General features: G+C 35.5%; 1 protein-coding gene across 6 annotated transcripts in view; it reads right to left on the bottom strand.

The window, feature by feature from the left end:
* LOC111921560 (uncharacterized) overlaps nt 1–20,271 on the bottom strand; it is a 40,457-nt gene extending 20,186 nt beyond the window's left edge. Inside the window, exons 1-4 of one of the 6 annotated variants that reach the window (XM_052770590.1) lie at nt 20,052–20,271; nt 3,029–3,148; nt 1,777–1,874; nt 956–1,708 (exon numbers count right to left, since the gene is read on the bottom strand). In XM_052770590.1, coding sequence (XP_052626550.1) covers nt 1,521–1,708; nt 1,777–1,874; nt 3,029–3,135 — 393 coding nt within the window. In that variant the 5' untranslated portion in view covers nt 3,136–3,148; nt 20,052–20,271 and the 3' untranslated portion in view covers nt 956–1,520. Of the gene's footprint in view, nt 1–955; nt 1,709–1,776; nt 1,875–3,028; nt 3,149–19,236; nt 19,704–20,051 lie in introns of those variants that run through there. The other 5 variants (XM_052770591.1, XR_008231903.1, XR_008231901.1 and 2 more) reach the window with 5 other exon arrangements.
* Nucleotides 20,272–22,722: the final 2,451 nt, after the last annotated feature.

Consider the following 22,722-nt stretch of genomic DNA (forward strand, 5'->3'; position numbering starts at 1 on the left):
AATTTTAAAGCATCCATTTCCAGTTTTTTTGTGAAAAACTATATATTTTGATGTATTAAAACCCATCAAGACATATTCATATGAATAAGCATATGCATAAGAATAAGTATATGACATATACGTATGCATATCCATAAAAAGAAGTATATGACATATGCATATGCATATAACTAAGTAAATATATATATATATATATATATATATATATATATATATATATATAATATGACATACACATAAGAATAAGTATATGCATATGCATATATATATATATATATATATATATATATATATATATATATATATATATATGTATATAATATGACATATACATAAGAGTAAGTATATGCATATTCATAAATAAAGGCATATGAATATGATATATTCATAAGTATATGCATATACATATTCATAAGCATATGCATATGCATATCCATAAGCATATGCATATGCATATACATAAGCATATGCATACAAATATTCATAAGCAATCCACTACCTTTTCTCATTCTATTCCTTTGTTCATTTCCTTCATTTATGATCCCATTTCATCATAACAAAAATAACATAAACATCAAATTAGCGATAAATATGGAAAATTTTACCTGATAAAACATATTCCACCTCACACCTCCCTCTTTCTCTTACATATATGTGATAAACAGATTCAGACCCTTTTCTACACATGCAAGTGCATTTTGGGAACATGGAACTTTTTTCTTATTTTTCACGGATTCTTGTTACAAGAAAAATACATAACCAACAAGATGAATGAACAACAACCATGTGTACAAGGGCATTAAATGAATACGAAGGCCCATCATATTTCCATTTATAAAAATAACTTTCTTTTATAACCTTTAATAGCATTGTACTTTATTTCCTCCGAATATAAGTATGTTTCTATTATGACTAAAAAAATTAATTTGTTTACTATTTAGAAAATATACTTACCTTAAAGATTCATTGAATGCAATGGGATTTTTTGCAAGATATTTACGAGTCATCACTTTAACAAGTGAGTGCATAGTCTCTTTCATGAACCGTATTTTAATACAAGTATTAAATATATGTTTATGTGTGAAATATTTAATATTGCCTGAAATACATGTTAAGAGTCGCACCTGGAACTAGATGAATATGGAACTCAACCTGTCTCTCCAGAGGCACTCCAGGGAATTCCTCCCGGACCAGATCGGGATACTCTCGAACGATCTGTACATCATCTACCTTCCTCTTTCCCTCCTCTCTGCTATCCAATACGTAAGCCACGAAGCTCAAACAACCCTACTAAAGATACCTCCTATCTCTCGTGGTTGAACAGAGAGCGGGTCCCACACTAAGCACCCTCGCTAGGAATAACTAGTTCTCCCCCACTTGGGGTTCAAACCCGAACTAACTGGTGCCCGCAGTTAATCATCGCCCCATTGGGGCTCAAACAATTCATACCGATGATAACCTTGCTCTCACGCATAGGTATAGGAACCAAATCAAAAAAAAATATCACACATGAAATAACTCTAACACACAACCCGATGAATACTCGATACACGTACTGGACGGTAGTTAGTGATCTCCACTTCAAATGGGTAATCAAACTCTCCATGACCGTCACCAAACCCCTTGTTGAGAGCAAGAGATACAAATGATCGGGTGGTGCCCAAATAAAAAAGGACCAAGGTTGGAATTATGTTCACTAGGAACGTCCCTAAATAACAACATATACAATAAGCATAATCACATAAGCAATAAATAAAATAAAGAGAAGATACATACCCGTAACCACATTAGGTGCTGCACGAGCCTCTTTGGTTGTCAGCTGAAAAGCTTGACTCCTTACAACTAACGTCTCCTGTATCGCCCACGGACTCGGGCTGGTCAATTTAGAGACAATAAGCGTTAAAAAATGATCTTTTTATAGATGATTATTTAGAGTAACTAATCTTAACCAAAGTTATAATATATGTCACAAGGATTTTGTACGTATAAAGAACGCTGAAATCTGACTTATAACGAAGAAGTAATCACCCGTCAAAGTTTTGCGACAAAACCGACACAACGTCGCGTATCGTAAAAAGTGAATTTTCGATAAAACACCTTTTAGCCTTAGCAATCTAAACAAAAGTCGTAGTATAGGTTAAACCGAGAGCGTGGAAATAGAGAACGTCTAAATCTGACTTCGTTTGAGGAATTTATGATTTCTCTAAGATTCAGCGTAGCAGTACACAGCCCAGAAATCGAATTTTAGACCGATCGATTTTTAGCCGACACAACCTAAACGAGAATTGAAGATCTCGTTAATATGAGCTCAACAATATAAAGACATCCAAAAACAGACATCGGATTACAAAGTTATGAATTTTTAACGAACTTTAACTGTCTAAGCCTGTTAAAATATAACTTTAAAAATAAAGTCAAAATTAGTCGATGGAGTCTAAATGAAAGTTGTTGATCACATTGCTACCTACGTGTGGATATAAAGAACATAAACAACATAGCTCGTATGCGAAAGTAACGGAATTTAGAAGTTAATTAGGTTATGGGATTATGATGCGAGGCTGACACGTAACGCGATCCACACCCTCCCTTTCTCTGCACGACTTCACACCGGATTGCGACACCTGTCCCACGCACGCCCAGCATAGGGCTTCGTACGACTAATGTACTTCGAAGCTATGCCCCGCATACTCCGAGGTTCCAGCCTATAAATAGAGGTATAAATCTTCCATTTTTCTCACACCTTTCCCATTATTTCTCTCTCAAATACCTTCCTTAGCCCCTCCCATTCCCTAGCACTTCCCAAGTGTTAGATACGAGTCCTAGAGAGCCAAAACACTCCAAGAAGAAGAGCTTTCAGCTCTAAAGTTCCACCCCCGCAGAGCCCGTCTTGTAGCTAAACCCCCTTGTAAGTGAGTTATGCTTACCATACTTTAAGTATAACTTATGTTTAAGTTCATTATCGTTATTATGAACCTATAAAAATACATGACCTACATATTATAAATTATTCAAAGTGTTATTATGATACCTTTTAACTGCTCGCGGTACGGGGAATCTGGTTTGAAGGGCCGCATGAGGTTGTTGGATTTCACAACAACTTAAATGCCAAAATAGTCCTGCCCTCCGGTGTTTCATCTTTGGCCCCTGTCTGTACATAATAGTTGAAAATTATTGTTTAACACTTATATAATATAATAAAAACAATGTTTCTCGTAGACATAGAGTTAATTTAGACTAATAATTAGTCATAATAAATATTAGACTAAAATCTAGTGATAATAATGCTGGGTTTCTTCGAAGGAAAAGACAATTGTTGGAAGCGAAGCACTACCTGAATTACAAGTCATCACTTTAACAAGTGAGTGCATAGTCGCTTTTATGAACATGGTTTTAATACAAGTATTAAATATATGTTTATGTGTGAAATATTTGATATTGCCTGAAATACGTGTTAAGAGCCGCACCTGGAACTAGATCAATATGGAACTCAACCTGCCTCTCCGGAGGCACTGCAGGGAATTCCTCCGGGAAAACATCGGGATACTCTCGAACGATCAGTACATCATCTACCTTCCTCTTTCCCTCCTCTCTGGTATCCAATATGTAAGCCACGAAGCTCAAACAACCCTACTGAAGATACCTCCTATCTCTCGCGGCTGAGCAGAGAGTGGGTCCACACTGAGCACCCTTGCCAGGAATAACTAGTTCTCCCCCACTTAGGGTTCGAACCCAAACTAACTGATGCCCACAGTCAATCATCCCCCCATTGGGGCTTAACCAATTCATACCAATGATAACCTTGCACTCACGCATAGGTATAGGAACCAAATTAAAAAAATATATCACTCATGAAATAACTCCAACACACAACCCCGATAAACACTCGATACACGTACTGGACGGTAGTCAGTAATATCCACTTCTAACGGGTAATCACACTCTCCATGACCGTCACCAAACTCCTTGTTGAGATCAATTGATACAAATGATCGGATGGCGCCCGAATAGAAAAGGACCAAGGTTGGAATTATGTTCACAAGGAATGTCCCTAAATAACAACATATACAATAAGCATAATCACATAAGCAATAAATAAAATAAAGAGAAGATACATAACCCTTTTCCTGTGTAGTTCCACCGAGAGCTTGGAAGAATCAAATGGAGGATTTGTGGGAAAGATTGAGTGCCATGACTTGGAGTGTGGACGGCCACGACCTGGCATGAAAGTTCATGCATGTGTTCTTATTGACTGCCACAACGTGGCAATGGATAGCCATGGCGTGGAAGCTAGTGCAACCGAAGCCCATGAAGTTATAGGGGTTCTTCCATATTTAAGCCCCCAAACCTTAGGCTTAGGGCATCCTCTTCAGCTTCCATCTCCCCATCGCAAAACCCTAGTCTCCATGCATGTTTGAGAGTCCATTTCATTAATTTTCATCCTTGCCCTTGGGTTTTTGGTAGAGTTGTGAAAGAGGGAAGCTCATAAGGAAGCAAGTTTGTATCCAACATTCTCTTCATCTTTCTGAGTTGTTGAAGGTATAAAGTTCATACCTTGACACCTTTCCTTTTAGATTCAAATTCTAGGTCATATTAGGGTGGTTTTTGTCCCTTCCTTGGATATTCGTAGTGTTTGAAGAACTCTAGAACATACGATGGCTTTCCTAGGTCCATGGACTTTCGTTGATTGAGAAAAAGGACCATGCTTGGTGTATTTTTTGTTCATGTTCAAATTATATTCTTATTAAGGACTCAATGTGTCGCACCCTCGGCTAGCGGCTTAATCGTTGGGTTGTATGATGTAAGGCTAATTGGATATGGCCAAAAAGATATATTGAACATTATACATAAATATAACATAATCAATAATTTCATTTATTACAATTTATTTGGGGTTACATTGTTTGATAGATCAAGCACACATCCTGAACATAATTAGAAGTGACAAACAGACAAAAATATACTGCAGCAAGCTTCCTTGACAACATCCTCTTCCGCATGACTATCCTCCACACTCATCTCTATGAGAATACATGTATTTTGGAAACGTCAACATAATTTTGGTGAGCTCACAGGTTTTAATAGCTTTCTACTTTATTTGGTTTTATTCTAAGAATCCTTTTTCTTTTTAGAAAAACCTTTCTATCTTTTGTTAAGATATTTTACTGACCTTTACTTATTATATTTATAAGATACTTTACTGATCCTATCTAACTATCTTTATAGGGTATTATACCATTCCTATCTCACTATCATTTTATCTTAGGATATCTTGTCAACCTTAAATTATTTTCTTAACTACTCGAAGGCATCCCTCTAGGTAATCGGATCTCTAAGATTGTTGTAATGTATTACCATGAACCCCCATAATCCACGCTGAAGACTAATTATTTCCCCGCACGACGCTACACCATACGTCGAATAGTGCTTGTATAAAAAATAAAAATATCCTACCAGGATTGTAGCCAACAATCGCACATGGGGGTGTCAAGCCCCGTATAGATCTATACATATCTTTCTGGCTTTCGCAAGATTAGCGATAATAGGTTCGGGGTAGCCGAATTTAACCAGGCTAAGGATGAATAATAACAGCTCACTAACGCATTAACCTTAGGTATTTTTTTCTAATTATCTTTCTTACTTAATGATTTCCTATAACTATCACAATATAAATCTTTTACTTTATATATGATAATTAAATTTTATAGATCTCATAATTATCTTATATATATATATATATATATATATATATATATATATATATATATATATTTATAATTTGAAACAGGATATCTGGGCAGAGTAACAATAAGGTACAATGCATATCCTTATAGTTGACCAACATTACTTCTAGGTATTATGTTATCCTACGGAATTGACCATTATAACATCTAGGTAATATCTCTTTCTATGCAATGGGAAATCATAACTCTTAGGCATAATATCATAGCTTACAACTAGGTATAATGTCTATGTTCACATTATCCTAAGGTTTCTTGCTTTATAAACCATATATACAATTTCACATCGTATAAGCAATTTCATCCCACCCTGACGATCCTCACAACGATACAATCTATACTCTCGGGTCTAAAAATTATCGTATTTCCTAATCCATACTCCTGGATCTGAAATTAACCTCTTTACCTAATCCTTACTTTTGGATCTGAATTTTTCCTCTTTACCCAATCTATACTCCTAGGTCTAAAATTAACCTTTTTACCTGATCCACACTCCCGGATCTAAAATTAACCTTTTTACCTGATCCATACTCGTAGATCTAAAATTAAACATTTTAACTGATCCATACTCCAGGATCTGAAATTACCCTCCTTACCTAATCCATACTCTCATATTGGGTATGTCTGATCCATACTCCCAAATCAATAATTATGCCCATTCCATACTCTCGGACTAGGGACAATTGACTATGTCTAATCAATGCTCTCGAATCAATGACAAATTTAAAGTTCGACTCTCTGTGTATATCTCACTCGTTCTCATAAAGAGATACTACCCAATATTCCTCTTAATTAATTTAGGTTTACTATGTATCATGAATTATCGTATATTATCATATATGCTCTTAACACGTATTTCAGGCAATATCAAATATTTTACACACCAACAAACATTTAATACATTATTCAATACTTGTATTAAAATCATGTTCATGAAAGGGACTATGCACTCACTTGTCAAAGTGATGATTCCAAACTCAGGCAGCGCTTCACTTCTAATGATTCTTTTTTCCGTCGGCGAAACCTAGCATTATTATTACTAAGTTTTACTCTAATCTTTATTTCGACTAATTATTAGTCTAGATTCATCATTAAATTAAAGTCTACTTTCATAATCTATCAAGTAAGGATCAGCCAGGCAGGACAGTTGGGAGGTAGGACCATTTCGGCAGACATCTTTTTCTGAAATCCAACAACCAAACCCAACATGACCATTCTAGACACCTCTCCTGTAAGTAGTTCAATCGGTATAAGGAATTTGAATCACTGATAAATTTTATTTATCGGTTCATAATAACGATATTATAAGCTATATTTAAAGTAGGGTAGCATAACTTACTTATCTAGGAGTCGGGCTTTGCAGGGGCAGAACTTCGTCGCTGAATCTTTCTAAGAAAGATTCTTGCAGCGCTTCAGCGCTCACCTTACTATACTAAAAACTACAGAAAGAGAAGTCGAATCACGATGGACCGAAATGATCTAGGGATAAGAAGAGAAAGACTCTTGAATCAAGAGAATGGTGCAAGAAATATGAGAGCCTAGAGGCTCTTATTTATAGTAATTGAATTTTCAAAAACCACCATCTATATTTACTTAAATGACTAAACACCCCTTTATAATACTATTTTAAATAGATTTAATGATATTTGTACTAAACTAATGTCAAAAATACTCAACATTAGTCTTATAACGACTGCATCGTCAATACTTTTCTAATGATATATACATATGTATATATATGTAGACGTATATATGATTTATGTTTTATTTTAATACGTAAATGTGCTATTAAAAATTATAACTCGTTCAAACGAACTCCATTTTTGACGTTCTTTATATCCACGCATTGTTATTTACGAGTACTACAACTTTCATTTAGATGTCGTCAGCTAATTCTCATTCTATCTCATATTTACAAAACTGTATCGAGTTTATCGCGCTCGAAGAGTAAGGACCAAGTTTCGTCCATATCTTTAACATATGAGCTCTATTCTCGACGTTCTTTATATCCACACATTGGTATTTATGAGTACTACAACTTTCATTTAGACTCCATCGGCTAATTCTCATTCTATCTCGAATTTATAAATCTATATCGAATTTGTTGCATTTGAAGAGTAGGGACTAAGTTTTGTCCATATCTTTCGCATACGAGCTCTGTTTTTGGCTGTCTTTTTATCGTTGAGCTCCTATTAACGAGATCTTAAATTTTCGTTTAGACTGTTTTGGTTAAAAATCTACCGATCTAAAATTCGAATTTCGGGTTGTGCACTGCAATGCTAAATCTTAGAAAAATCATAACTTCCTCATACGAAGTCAGATTTGGACGTTATTTTTATGCACACTGTTGGTTTAACATATACTACGACTTTCATTTAGATCTCTAGAGCTAGAAAGTATTTTATCGTAAATTCACTTTTTACGATTCCCGGTGTCGTGTCGGTTTTGCCGTAAAACTTCGACGGGTCAAAAATTCTTTATTATAACTCGGATTTCAGCGTTCTTTATATGTACGGAACCCTTGTGACATATACTATAACTTGGTCAAGATTATTTATTCTAAATAATCTTATATCAACAAAAGTTATTTTTGACGCTTATTGTCTCTAAATTAACTAACCCGAATATGCGGGTGTTACAATTATCTCCCCCTTAGGATGATTACGTCCCAGAATCATCAACAAAATAGGGCTTATATAATGACTCCATACGTTATCTTTTCATCCTAGGTAATAACCGTAACTCCTATGTTCCTTCGAATGAGTATCTAACTTTTGGACTGCAGGCGGTGCTCGATCTTGCACCCGCTCTCTATCTCACGTAGGACTTTCAATCACGACCTTCAAGTCACAATCTAGATCCTTATTGGAGAATCATGCTCCTTCAGAAACAATATTTACTTTGATTACCGTAACAGACTGATGGGACATGTTCTAATGACATCTCGTCGTATGATGCAATGCTTAGACTCAAGTCTTTTAGAGTCAAATTCCAGAACAGAATATACCTTCCTTCAGGTTCTAATGTGATATAATCACATTCTAGCATGTATCACTTCTAGGTACAAGCTTCTAACCTTAGTAACGGTTTCGATACTTCTATTAATTGCTTCCATTATCTTTCACTTCAATCTTCTGAATTAAGTCAGATGCTACATCTATCTTGGTTCTTTGAACCACGTACCATACTCATCTTAGGCGGAATCAATTTGATATGTCCACTAGGTTCGGATTAACAATCATCTTCTTCATCATTACCGAAACGATCGTAACGACACACATGAACAAAATAGAATCAATTACTAGTTCCTTGGTAACCTTGTGACTTTCCCTGATCCAAGTGTGATTCATATGCTTCCAGTAGTATAGGCCTATCCTACCATTCACACCTACTTATACTCGTCTCAAGTATTGTCCCGCAGTTTTTCCAAGTCAACATTCAAGAATTTCACATAATCATTTAACACATCAGATAACATAATGAAGCTTTATATTATTTCTTGAAACAATTACATAAATGTTCAAGTTTAACCTATACTAGGCCTCTAATAGGCTACACCACGTGAAACTATCCACATGGTTACTTCATAGATCCTTATTCGTGATCCCTTGCATTGCGACCTGCTTCATCAAGGATCATTTGGAATGCTCTTTCCTTTGGCCTTGGCGGCACATTTGGCTTTGCAGCCCCTTCCTCATTCGGGCAGTCTTGCTTGAAGTGTCCTTCTTCACCACACTTAAAGCAGACTTCTTTCTTGGCCATGCATTTGTCGTCATAGTGACCAGTCTTCCCGTATTTGAAGCAGGTCACCTCTATAGAGCATCTCCCAACGTGTTTCCTTCTACACTTGTCGCACCATTGTGCTCCTTCTTCGAACTTCTTCGAACCAGACTTCGAGAATTTTCTCTTCTCGTCGAACCTTGAAGATCCTTCAAACTTTCTCTTCTCGCCAACTTCAACCTTGTTGGTGTCTCTACTCTTGATCATTTCCTCAACAGACTTAGCAGCCCAGATAGTTGCCTCAATAGTAGGTGACTGGCGTACTGGCACAAAATATTCCCATGGTAGTCCCTTTGTATACGTATCAATTTTTGTCAGCTCTTCAGGGACAATGTGTAAAGCAAATTCCATCATGTCAGTGAAGGCATTGGTGTATTCGTCAATAGACATGCTGCCCTTCTTCAACGATTAGGAATTGGTTTTCTAGCTCTAGTAGATTTTGGGCCGAGTAGAACTTTCGTTTGAAATGCACCAAGAACTCTGCCCAAGTTAGTTGCAGTGGCTCATTAGGGCTCATGATCTTTCCTAAAGTGTTCCACCAGTGAGCAGCGCCACCCCTGAACTGACACACTGCATATGTGGTTTGTAGCTTGCCTTTGCATCCACATGTTATGAAAGCCAACTCCATCTCCGAGATCCAGTCCATAACTCTGAGTGGATCCTCTTTCCCAGTGAAATTCGATGGTTTGCAAGTTGTAGAGTCCTTATAATTGCATCCGTTCCTCTCGATTCCATCATCTTGGTTGTGGTTCATCTTGACCAACAGTCCTACTGTAGTTCCCTTCCCTCGAATGTTCGTCATTTAGTTATGGTTGTTCAACAGGCATTCTAGGTTCATCCCTATTGTTTAGCAGCAATTGCCTCATCTTTTCCCTCTGGTCGGCCATTATAGCTCGAACCATGGCTTGTACTCCAGCCGTTGTGATTGGCTCAGGTGCAGCTGCTACCTCTGGTGCACGTTCTATCACAGGTCGCTGATTAACATCTCCGTTAGCTTTTCCGAGTCTGCTTCGAGTTCTTACCATGTCGATTTATACACCAATTTAAACGTTCGGTGTGTAGTGACAACAATAAGGAAACTTTATTTAGGATAGAAGTATAATTCTCCTTGTTATTTCGAAAAGTTGTATGGCAGTTCTAATATCGTAATAAAACGTTTAGAAACTTGAACACATAAAGTTTCTAGATCCGGTCGAAAACAGACCATAGATCCAATCAAATAATCACAAATCATTTAGCACATAAAAGCATTTTAGGCATCCTTCCCTAAATAAGCGAGTGCTTGTCTCTATTCAGGTGTACTACCTAAAATATATTAGACACACTCCTCAGAATTTTTCGCTTAGCATTCTAAGTTTAAGTCTAGAAATAAATCCTTATTTCTAGTTCGCTTAAACTAATGCTCTGTTACCAACTCTGACATCCCCATTTTTACAGTCAGAAAATACCGATTTGTTTATGCTTTATTTTGAAAATCATAGTATCTTTTAAAGAAATATGTTGCAGAATTTGCTCCCAAAAAAACATGATAAATACGTTATCAAGGCATTTTCGAAGAAATGTATTTTATTCCTTTTAAAACGTTGGGATGTCATCGTCAATACATAAACATAAGCATAAACAGACCTTACACTAATGATCTACGTCTCCTTAATCACTCAGTGTAATGTAACTTGGTATCGACACCTGTGATATAAATAAACTGAGTGGGTCAGGTTGGGAAACCTAGTGAGTACATAGGGATTTCAATCCCACAATATATATATATATATATATATATATATATATATATATATATATATATATATATATATATATATAATTTAGAACTCACGATATATACAATTTCACATCATATAAGCAATTTCATCCCACGCCGACGATCTTCACAACGATACAATATATACTCTCGGGTCGAAAAATTACCGTATTTCCTAGTCCATACTCCTGGATCTGAAATTAACCTCTTTACCTAATCCATACTCTTGGATCTAAATTTTTCCTCTTTACCTAATCTATACTCCTAGATCTAAAATTAACCTCTTTACCTGATCCACAATCCCAGATCTAAAATTAACATTTTTACCTGATCCATACTCCTAGATCTAGAATTAAACTTTTTACCTGATTCATACTCCTAGATCTGAAATTAACCTCCTTACATAATCCATACTCCCGGATCAGGTATGTCTGATCCATACTCCCAGATCAATAATTATGCCCATTCCATACTCTCAGACTAAGGACAATTCATTATGTCTAATCAATTCTCTCGAATCAATGACAAATTTAAAGTTCTACTCTCTGTGTATATCTCACTCGTTCTCATAAAGAGATACTACCCAATATTGCTCTTAATTAATTTAGGTTTACTATGTATCATAAATTATCGTATATTATCAAATATACTCTTAACACGTATTTCAGGCAATATCAAATATTTTACACACCAACAAACATTTAATACATTATTCAATACTTGTATTAAAATCATGTTCATGAAAGGGACTATTCACTCACTTGTCAAAGTGATGATTCCAAACTCAGGCAGCGCTTCACTTCTAATGATTCTTTTTTCCGTCGGTAAAACCTAGCATTATTATCACTAAGTTTTTGTCTAATCTTTATTTCGACTAATTATTTGTCTATATTAATCATTAAATCAAAGTCTACTTTCATGATCTATCAATTAAGGATCAGCCAGGCAGGACAGTTGGGAGGTAGGACCATTTCGGCAAACATCTTTTCTGAAATCCAACAACCAAACCCAACATGACCATTCTAGACACCTCTCCCGTAAGTAGTTCAATCGGTATAAGGAATTTAAATCACTGATAAATTTTATTTATAGGTTCATAATAACGATATTATAAGCTATATTTAAAGTAGGGTAGCATAACTTACTTATCTAGGAGTCGAGCTTTGCAGGGGCAGAACTTCGTCGCTGAATCTTTCTAAGAAAGATTCTTGCAGCGTTTCAGCGCTCACCTTACTATACTAAAAACTACAGAAAGAGAAGTCGAATCACGAGGGACCGAAATGCTCTAGGGATAAGAAGAGAAAGACTCTTGAATCAAGAGAATGGTGCAAGAAATATGAGAGCCTAGAGGCTCTTATTTATAGTAATTGAATTTTCAAAAACCACCATCTATATTTACTTAAATGACTAAACACCCCTTTATAATACTATTTTAAATAGATTTAATGATATTTGTACTAAACTAATGTCAAAAATACTCAACATTAGTCTTATAACGACCGCATCGTCAATACCTTTCTAATGATATATACATATGTATATATATGTAGACGTATATATGATTTATGTTTTATTTTAATACGTAAATGTGCTATTAAAAATTATAACTCGTTCAAACGAACTCCATTTTTGACGTTCTTTATATCCACACATTGTTATTTACGAGTACTACAACTTTCATTTAGATGTCGTCAGCTAATTCTCATTCTATCTCATATTTACAAAACTGTATCGAGTTTATCGCGCTCGAAGAGTAGGGACCAAGTTTCGTCCATATCTTTAACATACAAGTTCTATTCTCGACGTTCTTTATATCCACACATTGGTATTTATGAGTACTACAACTTTCATTTAGACTCCATCGGCTAATTCTCATTCTATCTCGAATTTATAAATTTGTATCGAATTTGTTGCATTTGAAGAGTAGGGACTAAGTTTCGTCCATATCTTTCACATACGAGCTCTGTTTTCGACTGTATTTTTATCGTTGAGCTCTTATTAATGGGATCTTAAATTCTCGTTTACACTTTTTTGTTTAAAAATCAACCGATCTAAAATTCGAATTTCGGGTTGTGCACTGCAATGCTAAATCTTAGAAAAATCATAACTTCGTCATATGAAGTCAGATTTGGACGTTCTTTTTATGCACACTCTCGGTTTAACATATACTACGAATTTTGTTTAGATCTCTAAGGCTAGAAAGTATTTTATCATAAATACACTTTTTACGATTCCCGGTGTCGTGCCGGTTTTGCCGTAAAACTTTGACGGGTCAAAACTTCTTTGTTATAACTCGGATTTCAGCGTTCTTTATATGTACGGAACCCTTGTGACATACACTATAACTTGGTCAAGATTATTTATTCTAAATAATATTATATCAAAAAAAGATATTTTTGATACTTATTGTCTCTAAATTGACTAACCCGAATTTACGGGTGTTACACTAAGGACTGGGTCCTTACCCTCGGTGCGAGTGATGACTTGAGAGTGAAAGGGTATTGTGACACCGGTTTTCATACCAACATAGATAATATGCGCTCTCAGTCAGGCTGGGTGTTTACCCTAAATGGAGGTGCAGTAACATGGAAAAGTTCCAAGCAGGAGATTGTAGCTGATTCAAAGTGCGAATCAGAGTACATATAAGCGAACGAAGCATCGAAGGAGGTGATATGGTTGAAAAACTTCATCGGGAACCTTGGAGTTGTACCATCCATAAAGGAGCCTGTGGAGATTTTCTGCGATAATGAAGGAGCGGTCGCCTTAACCAATGAACCGAGAGATCATGGAAGATCCAGGCATAGCGACAAAAAATACCACTTCATAAGACATCGAGTAGAAGAAGGACTCATTGTAGTAAAGAGGGTATAATCAGAGGATAACCCAGCAGATCCCCTTACGAAGGGACTGAGTAGGGTTAAGCATTTGTAGCATGCTAAGAGTATTGGGCTGAATGACAATATTATTTTTAGTGATTAGATAAATATTTAGAAACTTGTAATAGCTAAAATGTAATTGAAATTTGATGATTGAATAAAAGGAGTTTTATTTATAAGTAAAGTTACTATCTTGTGTCAATTGTTTACTATAGTTTCACTTTTGCATGTTTTGACTTCCGGAATAATAAGATTATTCAAACTATCCACAGTCGATCATACTTTGGAAGTAGGTTATGAGGCTAGACTGTCATGAATTGGCTTGTAGATTGTGTAAGGTGTTAGACATAGCAAAAGTTTGCTACAACATTCATGAGTGCTCTTGAAATAAGATTTGAGTATTGGATTAAACCCACGCTCACATGAATCACTTCATGGAATTTATCACGAGTGATTGTGAGACGATAATATCATATAGTCTTCAACCCAAGATATATGAGTTGTTGAATACGAGTTGGTTGTGCATTGATGGTATGAAAACGCATCAGTAACTTGATGTTACAAAACGTATTGTTGTGCATGATTTAACGAGTAGTTAGTACAAGCATATAAGTCAAAGTTTATCTATTCCTTTTATCCTAATAGGATTAAATGCGATATCTTGGGCCCCCCGATGATTTTTTTCTTATGTATTGGGCCCGGTCAGGACTCAATTGATGTGTTCAATTAAGTTCTATGTCAAAAAAATCATAAATCGGGAAACAAACTGTTGGACAATGAGTATGACTTTATTCCATGTCTTTGTCCACACGATATCTTGTAGAACATAGGATTATACGATCCCTTATCTAAAGGATGCATCACTGACTGGGTCAGAGTTCGACAGCGGCTTTTGAGAGCTACGATTGCTAATTGGATATTGAAGTTGCATTGGCAGTTATAGTTATTAGACTTATCCAATTGGGAGACTGTTAGATTAGGTGTCTAAGCTCATAACTATAATTGGTATGTACTTGACCCGATAGTAGCATGGTCCTTTTGTGTAACATCCCGAAATAGCGAGAGTAGAGTTGAAGGGCCAAAAGTATTATTTGGGAAAGAGTGACTCGGCGAGTCCATGGCTGGACTCGGCGAGTAGAGTCGCGACTTGGCCGCGTGTTAAGTAGCCGACTCGGCGAGTCGATGAGACGGACTCGGCGAGCAGGCGCTGGGTGGAGAAAACCCTAATTCTCGGGGTTGAGCCCTATATAAGGAACATTATGTTCCTTCCCCAGCCTCTTTATCTCCCCTCTTGAGTACCAGAAACCCTAAATCGCAGAGGAGCTCCATTGTTAAGTGGATTGGAGCATTGAAGAAGTTTATTGAAGGAATTTTGTGAGAATTGAAGGCTTGGGGCAGGGGGATTTGCTTGGAATCAACTTCATTTCAGTTGGGGGCGTCCATTGGAGGTAATATCTTGTTCTTGACCTGATTGTATGTTGTTTCTTCAATTTGGAGTTTGTGGGATCTTGCCTAAGGATGTAAATGGAAGTCTAGAGGTTAGATCTGAGGTTGCTACCTCAGATCTGGAAGGGAGGAGAATCAGAGAGCATGAAAGTCCCTGTGTTGGAGTGTTTGGTGAAGCTTGCAAGTCCCAAACCCTAGTTATAAGTGAATAAAGCCTAGATCTCTTGGGATTCACGTAAAGTTTGCCACTTTACGTGATGGATGAGTTATATAAGGCTAGATCTATGTTTTGGGTCATTTGCATGGCCTGGAATGCTTCTGAATGGATTCAGATCGATGGTACTCGGCGAGTCACATGGGTGAACTCGACGAGTTGCTTGAAGATGAACTGGGACTCGACGAGTTGGAAGAACAACTCGGCGAGTCGGATGAAGATAGCCTGGAACTCGGCGAGTTGTATGAACAACTCGGCGAGTAGGTTGATGATGGCCTTAGACTCGGCGAGTTTGTTCTTGGACTCGGCGAGTCTTGTCGAAGAGTTCCGATATTCTCTGGTTGAGTCGAGAATCGGTGAGTCAAGGGATGACCCGGTGAGTTGTGTGCGAGTGGACTCTGAGCTGTTGGACTCGGCGAGTCTCGGGGTGACTCGGCGAGTTAGGTCACGAATGAAGTGAAGTCTGAGTATGGGAACTCGACGAGTCATAGGGTTGACTCGGCGAGTAGGGTCAGTCAGGAGTTGACTTTGACCTTGTCTTTGTCCAAGGGTTGACCAATGGTGTCCAGGGGCATTTTGGTAATTATTGTTTGTTGTTTTGAGTTCAGCGTATTGGTGGTTGACCAGTGGTGGAGATCGTATCAGTGATCGGAGTAGCTTGGATTATCTGTTCAGTCGGCAGCTTCGAGGTGAGTTATCCTCACTATATCAACGGGGTCTAAGGCACCAAGGCCGGCCCTTATCGGATTGAGATCCGGGTAGTGTTTTTATGTTACTGCTTTATCATGTTTGCATCCTGTGAGTTAGGATGGTATATGCTAGAGACCTGATTGAGATCAGTATCCAGAGAGATAGGGAGATGCTATGTTAGTGACCTGTTAGGTCGGTATCCTGGTTAGGATAGTGGCATGTTATGTGATCTGTTGATCTGCTTGTTATCTGTGAATTATTAGATGATTGTATGTATATGTGCACATGGATGTTTGGACTGGAGTTGGGTTGAGGCGGGTCCTGCGGTGTGCAGTAGGCCAAGATACCCAGGGCGGACCGGTTGTCCCGTAGGCCCAGCGAGCGGTCCGGATAGGCTGTAGGTCCCGGTAGGGGCGGGCCAGACGTGCCGAAGGCTCGGAGAGTGGACCAGACAGACTGAAGGCCCGATGCGGGCGGATCAGTCATACTGTAGACTCAGAGAGTGGACCAGGTGGATTGAAGGCCCGGGAACAGGCGGACCAATCACACTATAGACTCGATGTATGCGGATAGACTCAGAGGGTGGACCAGGTGGACTGTTGGCCGGTGCGGCGGACCAGTCACATAGTAGACCCGGAGAGCATGACTGTTCTATGATCGGTTATGTTATGGCATGTTATGCGTGTATGGTATTTGTGGTTGGTATTTTGGGGGTATCTCACTAAGCTTTCGGGCTTACAGTTGTGGCTTCATGTTTTTCAGGTTCTTCAGGAGATCGTGGCAAGGCGAAGGCGTGATCGTACCGCTCCTCATGATTTTGTGGTGTTATGATTCTGGGAATACGATAAATGTTTTGTATTGAAAACCTTTTTGTAACAACGTTATTAAAATGGGTGGTTTTTGAAAAGTTTTAATTGTTTTGAAATTTTGGTCGTTACATTTTGGGTTGCCTTCATCAGAGCAACTTGGTAGGATGGACTTTTGAGGAAGAGGTTTTTTGTGATTTATTAATATATTATAAGTATAATATATTAATTAAGAAATCATATTATTTAATTAGTATTGATCAAGAATTGATTTGGAATTAATTTAGTGATCAAAAGAGACTGATTGAGTAAACTAGTAATACTTATGGTATGGGCTAATGATCCATGGTTGATTAGATGGGCTAAACCTATATGATAGTCCATGAAGGTTTAAACCCAAAGGGCCTAAGAAATATGAATGCTCATGGTGAGTTAGGGTTTGCATGGATGTAACCCTAGGCTTTCCCACACTATAAAAGCATCCCATTAACCCCTAAAATCGGCCCCATGCATTCTTGAGAAGAACTATAACCGATTTTAGTGCTATCTAGCCTCTCCTCATAAGCCTCCTCTTGGATTTGGTGTTTGTGACACATTAGAGGCATCACATTTGAGGTGCTAAAGCTTTTAAAGTCCAAGAACTACAAGCTACATTAAGAGGTATTCATCTAACTTGGTTTTATGTTGTATATCTCCAACCGCATGCTAGTTAGGGTGTATGATTTGGAAAATCGAAATTGCATGTATAATTAGAGAAAACTTAGATCCAAAGCATCTAGGGTTGCATGTCCATCATAGGAGTGTGATAGTGCTCAAAACCCAAAAAAACAACTATTGAATCAAGAAAAACATGAAATCATATGTGATTTATATGTATCCATAACCCTTATTTTTTGTGCCGCCTCAGCACCAACTTATCAATCTCAAAATTGAACATGTCTTCTTTATAACAAAAATATTTCCTCAACTTATTATTGGGTCCCATAAAATTTAATTTTTATTCTCTTTTATGAAAATCAATACATTTGAAATTAAATTAAAGTAACTAAATAGTATATATAAATTTCTTATTATAAAAAAAAGTTGACAATCAATATAACTAAATAGCATATATAATTTTCTTATACTAGAATAATATTGAAATATTAATGAATTTATATATTTATAATTATTACAAACTTTCAGGTCTTAGTAATATCTATACATCTCAAAATGTTACCAAAATTTTAACTTTCCTTTATATTTACGTTTTTATAAAATCAAAAAATTACATTTGACATTACAAACTTTATAAAATAGTTTTTTACATTTAACCTTAAGAATTTTCCTACTTTTTGTATATGTTTCATGAAAATAAAAGAATATAGAAAACCAAAAAAGTAAAAAAAAAAAATAGTAAAAAAACAAGATAATTAGTTATTCTTGCAGACACCAACTTTCTCTTGTTCCAATGCCTGAAAACAAGAACAGCTTGGAATGGTTTGTGCAAAGAGTGCAGGACATAATTATTTAAAGCTCATTAAGGAAATCTTTGGTCAACTATTGATAGTTGTGAACAATATACATGTTTTCAGCATATTCTAATACTTAGACAACATTCCATTTTTCAATTCTTATACTTTTAGTATTACCCGTGGATATCACTTTAGTAGAGACATTAAGGAGATTGCCCATTAGAACACACCACCACCAATTGGGAATCACATTGAATCAGAGCCATAAACCAAACTAGAAGGCTATGTAGGGTATATTTGCATTAGCCTTGGATAAAACCATCTTAGGAACCACGTTGGACTTGACAGCTTAAGTCTGATTCCTACACTAATTAAGTTTATTCCAGCACACTGACTTCTGGAACAAAGATCAAGTAGATCAAGTAGATCAAGTATCTTAAGTCTATACAATTAAGAAAATTTGATCTTCTACATAAGCAATATAAGCATATCTATAACAAAACTGAATCATTCAACAAACACATACATATTTAGTTAATAAAGTTGTCGAAACTCCCCACTAAGTACAGATCCAATAATAACTCAACTTAGTCAACTTGATTCCTCAAAGCATTAAACTCAACATTACATTCGTTGACAGTGGTAGTGCTTTTCAATTTTTTGAGCTCAATCAACAATTTAAAAAGATTATTTCAAATAATTGCTCCCTAAATAATTTTGCCAAGTCATGTTCTAGCCTCTTGATTCCTTCATGAACCCTTAATGCCATTATACAACCCTTCCTTTCAAGTGAATAAGAACAACTAATCTGATCTTCATGTTTTTAGGGGTTTCATCTAATTCAAAGAACTCATTTATAAGAGATCGACAAGGTAATGTGGTCCTTTGCAACTATTAGTAAAAATTAAGTAATTAATGAACTCAAAGATTATTGGACACGCTGCAAGCAAGTAAAAGTAAAAGTCAATAGATTCAGTTAAATCTAAATTCAATATTAAGAGCATGAATTTTGATAGAAATTTAAGTTAAATCGATTTCAAAGTTTCATCCTGCCAAAAACCCTTACTTATAAATTAATCTAAATCATTCATTCTCATTCTTCAAACTTTGAGAATTGAATTAAATGGATTGATGATTAAAACAATAAAAACTATATATATAAACTAGAAGTACGAACAAACAATTTTTGGAGAGGTTTAGGGCACTATCATTAGTAATTATGCTTAAATGAGTTGTAGATTGTGCATAAGATGTATAAACTTGAACAAAAATGTACTGGGAAGCTCACATGGATCATGTTTGTAGAGATTGATCAACATCGATGACAATTGATGGTGGAGGAGCGACACCAACGAACTTTATTGTTGATTGAGACTTACGACAGAGATAGTGTACGATGATCTCCTCGTTAGTGGGGCGAAATCGGAAACCGACTGATTCGAGTGAAGGCCCGGTGGTCTCAACGGTGGTCCGGAGAGAAAACTACACATCTGATAGGGTGGGGTGAGTGGGTGGGGATGATATTTTTATTTATCAAATTAATAATTATGAAATAAATAAAATATAAATTATAAAAAGATTAAACGAGTGGTTGAGAATTGTCCTCAAATGTTCTCAAAATAAAAATTGTTCTCATTTGAATATATATATATATATATATATATATATATATATATATATATATATATATATATATATATATATATATATATATATATATATATATATATATATATTAATTTTTAGTACAAATGAAGCATTTTCTCCGAATTCCAGAGTAGTTTTCCCCTTCTTTTTCGGTGTGTCCGAAATATAGTTTTTTGTGATAAAAAGTACTTTTAATGTGACAATCGAATAATAGCAATATTTGACTTGTAATAAATTTGCTGTTGAGCTATGGAGTTTTTAGTTTAATGGGTAGATTATGATATAAGGATATGCAATAACTAGATTAAGGTATGCAATATTCATATTTGATGCATGTAAAAAAAAAATTATAGGAAAAAAAAAAAGAACACCTATATGTAAAAGTTAAGGGTCCCTTGTTAACTAGTGTCATACCCGTCCGGTGGACAGGTTGACAAATATATAAACAATATATTGATTTATCTTATTTTTATAGCATATTTCTTTCATTCGTTCCAATATTAGTTATGTACATGACAAATCTATCCAATTATCTTTCTGTACCTTGAAATAATATCTATAATTGTGTTGCATACATAACATAAATAAAGAACACAGTCAGACTCAAAAACTGAAATATTATTCAATGTAGAGCTTAATGTCAACATTTTCAACTTATCGGTTCAGATAAAACCACCCATAAGGACAAACCTAATAAGATCATTTGGCGTATGGTATCCCGAGAATAACGTTTTTCGCCATAAGGACAAAAAAACGTGAATGTACTATGTAATTCCATACATTTAAAATACTCGAACCATAAATATGTCTAAAAACTCTTATAAAATGCTTAATCCAGTTTATTTCAAATAACCTATTAAAAAATTGAGGACTACAATGATATGAAAATTAAAATCTGGAAAAGAAATACAAGCTAGAAAACAATGTTAGAAAACACTTTAAAACTAATTTGAAATCAACTAACGATATCATCTTCTGAAGACTCCTCACACGATCGTGGAAGTCAACGTTTCATTGGTGTTATTAAGAATCCGATATACGATTTTTCAAAAGAATCAACTTCAATAACATCACAAGCGACCTATTTTTAAAATAAAAGGACAATAAGAATCATAAAAAATAAAGGAATATAGAAAAATAGGTGACAATAACCGTTGAATTTTTGTTCCATATCGTAAGGATAATAGAAACTGTAGACACTACGTTGTAACTTACTTCACTTTCTTCACCATCTTCTAAACCACATATGGAGATAGGTGTCTTAGAAATATCATCTTCAATAGTATCATAACCAACCTAATTGAATAGATCAATGAGAACAATAAGAAAAATTAAAAACTAACAAAATATGCAACATTAGTAAAAAGAAATAATTTAAATCATACATTGTCACGTCTGTCGCTATCTTGCACATCCTTTTCCTCGGATACACATTTTTTAGCACCATCATTTTTGTTATTATTAGAAGCAACCTAATTATAAGAAAATTACATAAGTAAAACCATATGTCAAACCATATGTTACAACTTACATCATTATATATATTTCTCATGTCTAACCTCATACAAAATAGCATCATCTTTCATATTACCAGAACCATCCTAGTTGGAGAAAAGAAAAAATGAATAATAAACATAACAAATAACAATTGAACTAAATATACACTAATTTAAATTGAATGTAAAGAAAACATGATCTGAATGAGTTATTGAACTCAATATTATTTACCTTATAAATTGGCTTGTCAGAAACATCAACTTGATGATTATCACAAACAACCTAATATTCGTGCAAGGAAAATACATAATGAAACACAATTTATAACGAATATAATTTATAATTTATAATAAAAAAGACAATAAAAATTATCGTTAATGTTGATGTTGCTAACTTAGGTGATAACATTTGTTTGAAGGGAGAAATAGCAACGTAGTATTTTTTATTTAATTCATAAATTGCCTCATCAAACACTTGTTTAGCCAAATTGGCAAGGCATGTAAATAATGATAGAGTAAATTACACGAATCGTCCCTCGTCTAAGTGCCAAAATGCACGTTCAGTCCCTATTTTTAAAACTTAACTCGAACCGCCCCTCATTTGGTTAAAAGTTGCACGTTTCATCCCTCGTTAATTTAAATTTACACGCTTAATCCCTTGCGATACATGAAATGACTATAATGCCCTTTTTAATATATTTTTCATTTATTTTTAACATTTCTAATTATTTTTAATTACTGAAAAATATTTTAATTAAAATATATATTTTTTCCTCTTTTGTAACACTTAACCACCAGCACCACCACCAGTATATA

Source organism: Lactuca sativa, chromosome 4 (assembly GCF_002870075.4).
Source record: "Lactuca sativa cultivar Salinas chromosome 4, Lsat_Salinas_v11, whole genome shotgun sequence".
In the NCBI taxonomy this organism is placed as follows: Eukaryota; Viridiplantae; Streptophyta; class Magnoliopsida; order Asterales; family Asteraceae; genus Lactuca; species Lactuca sativa.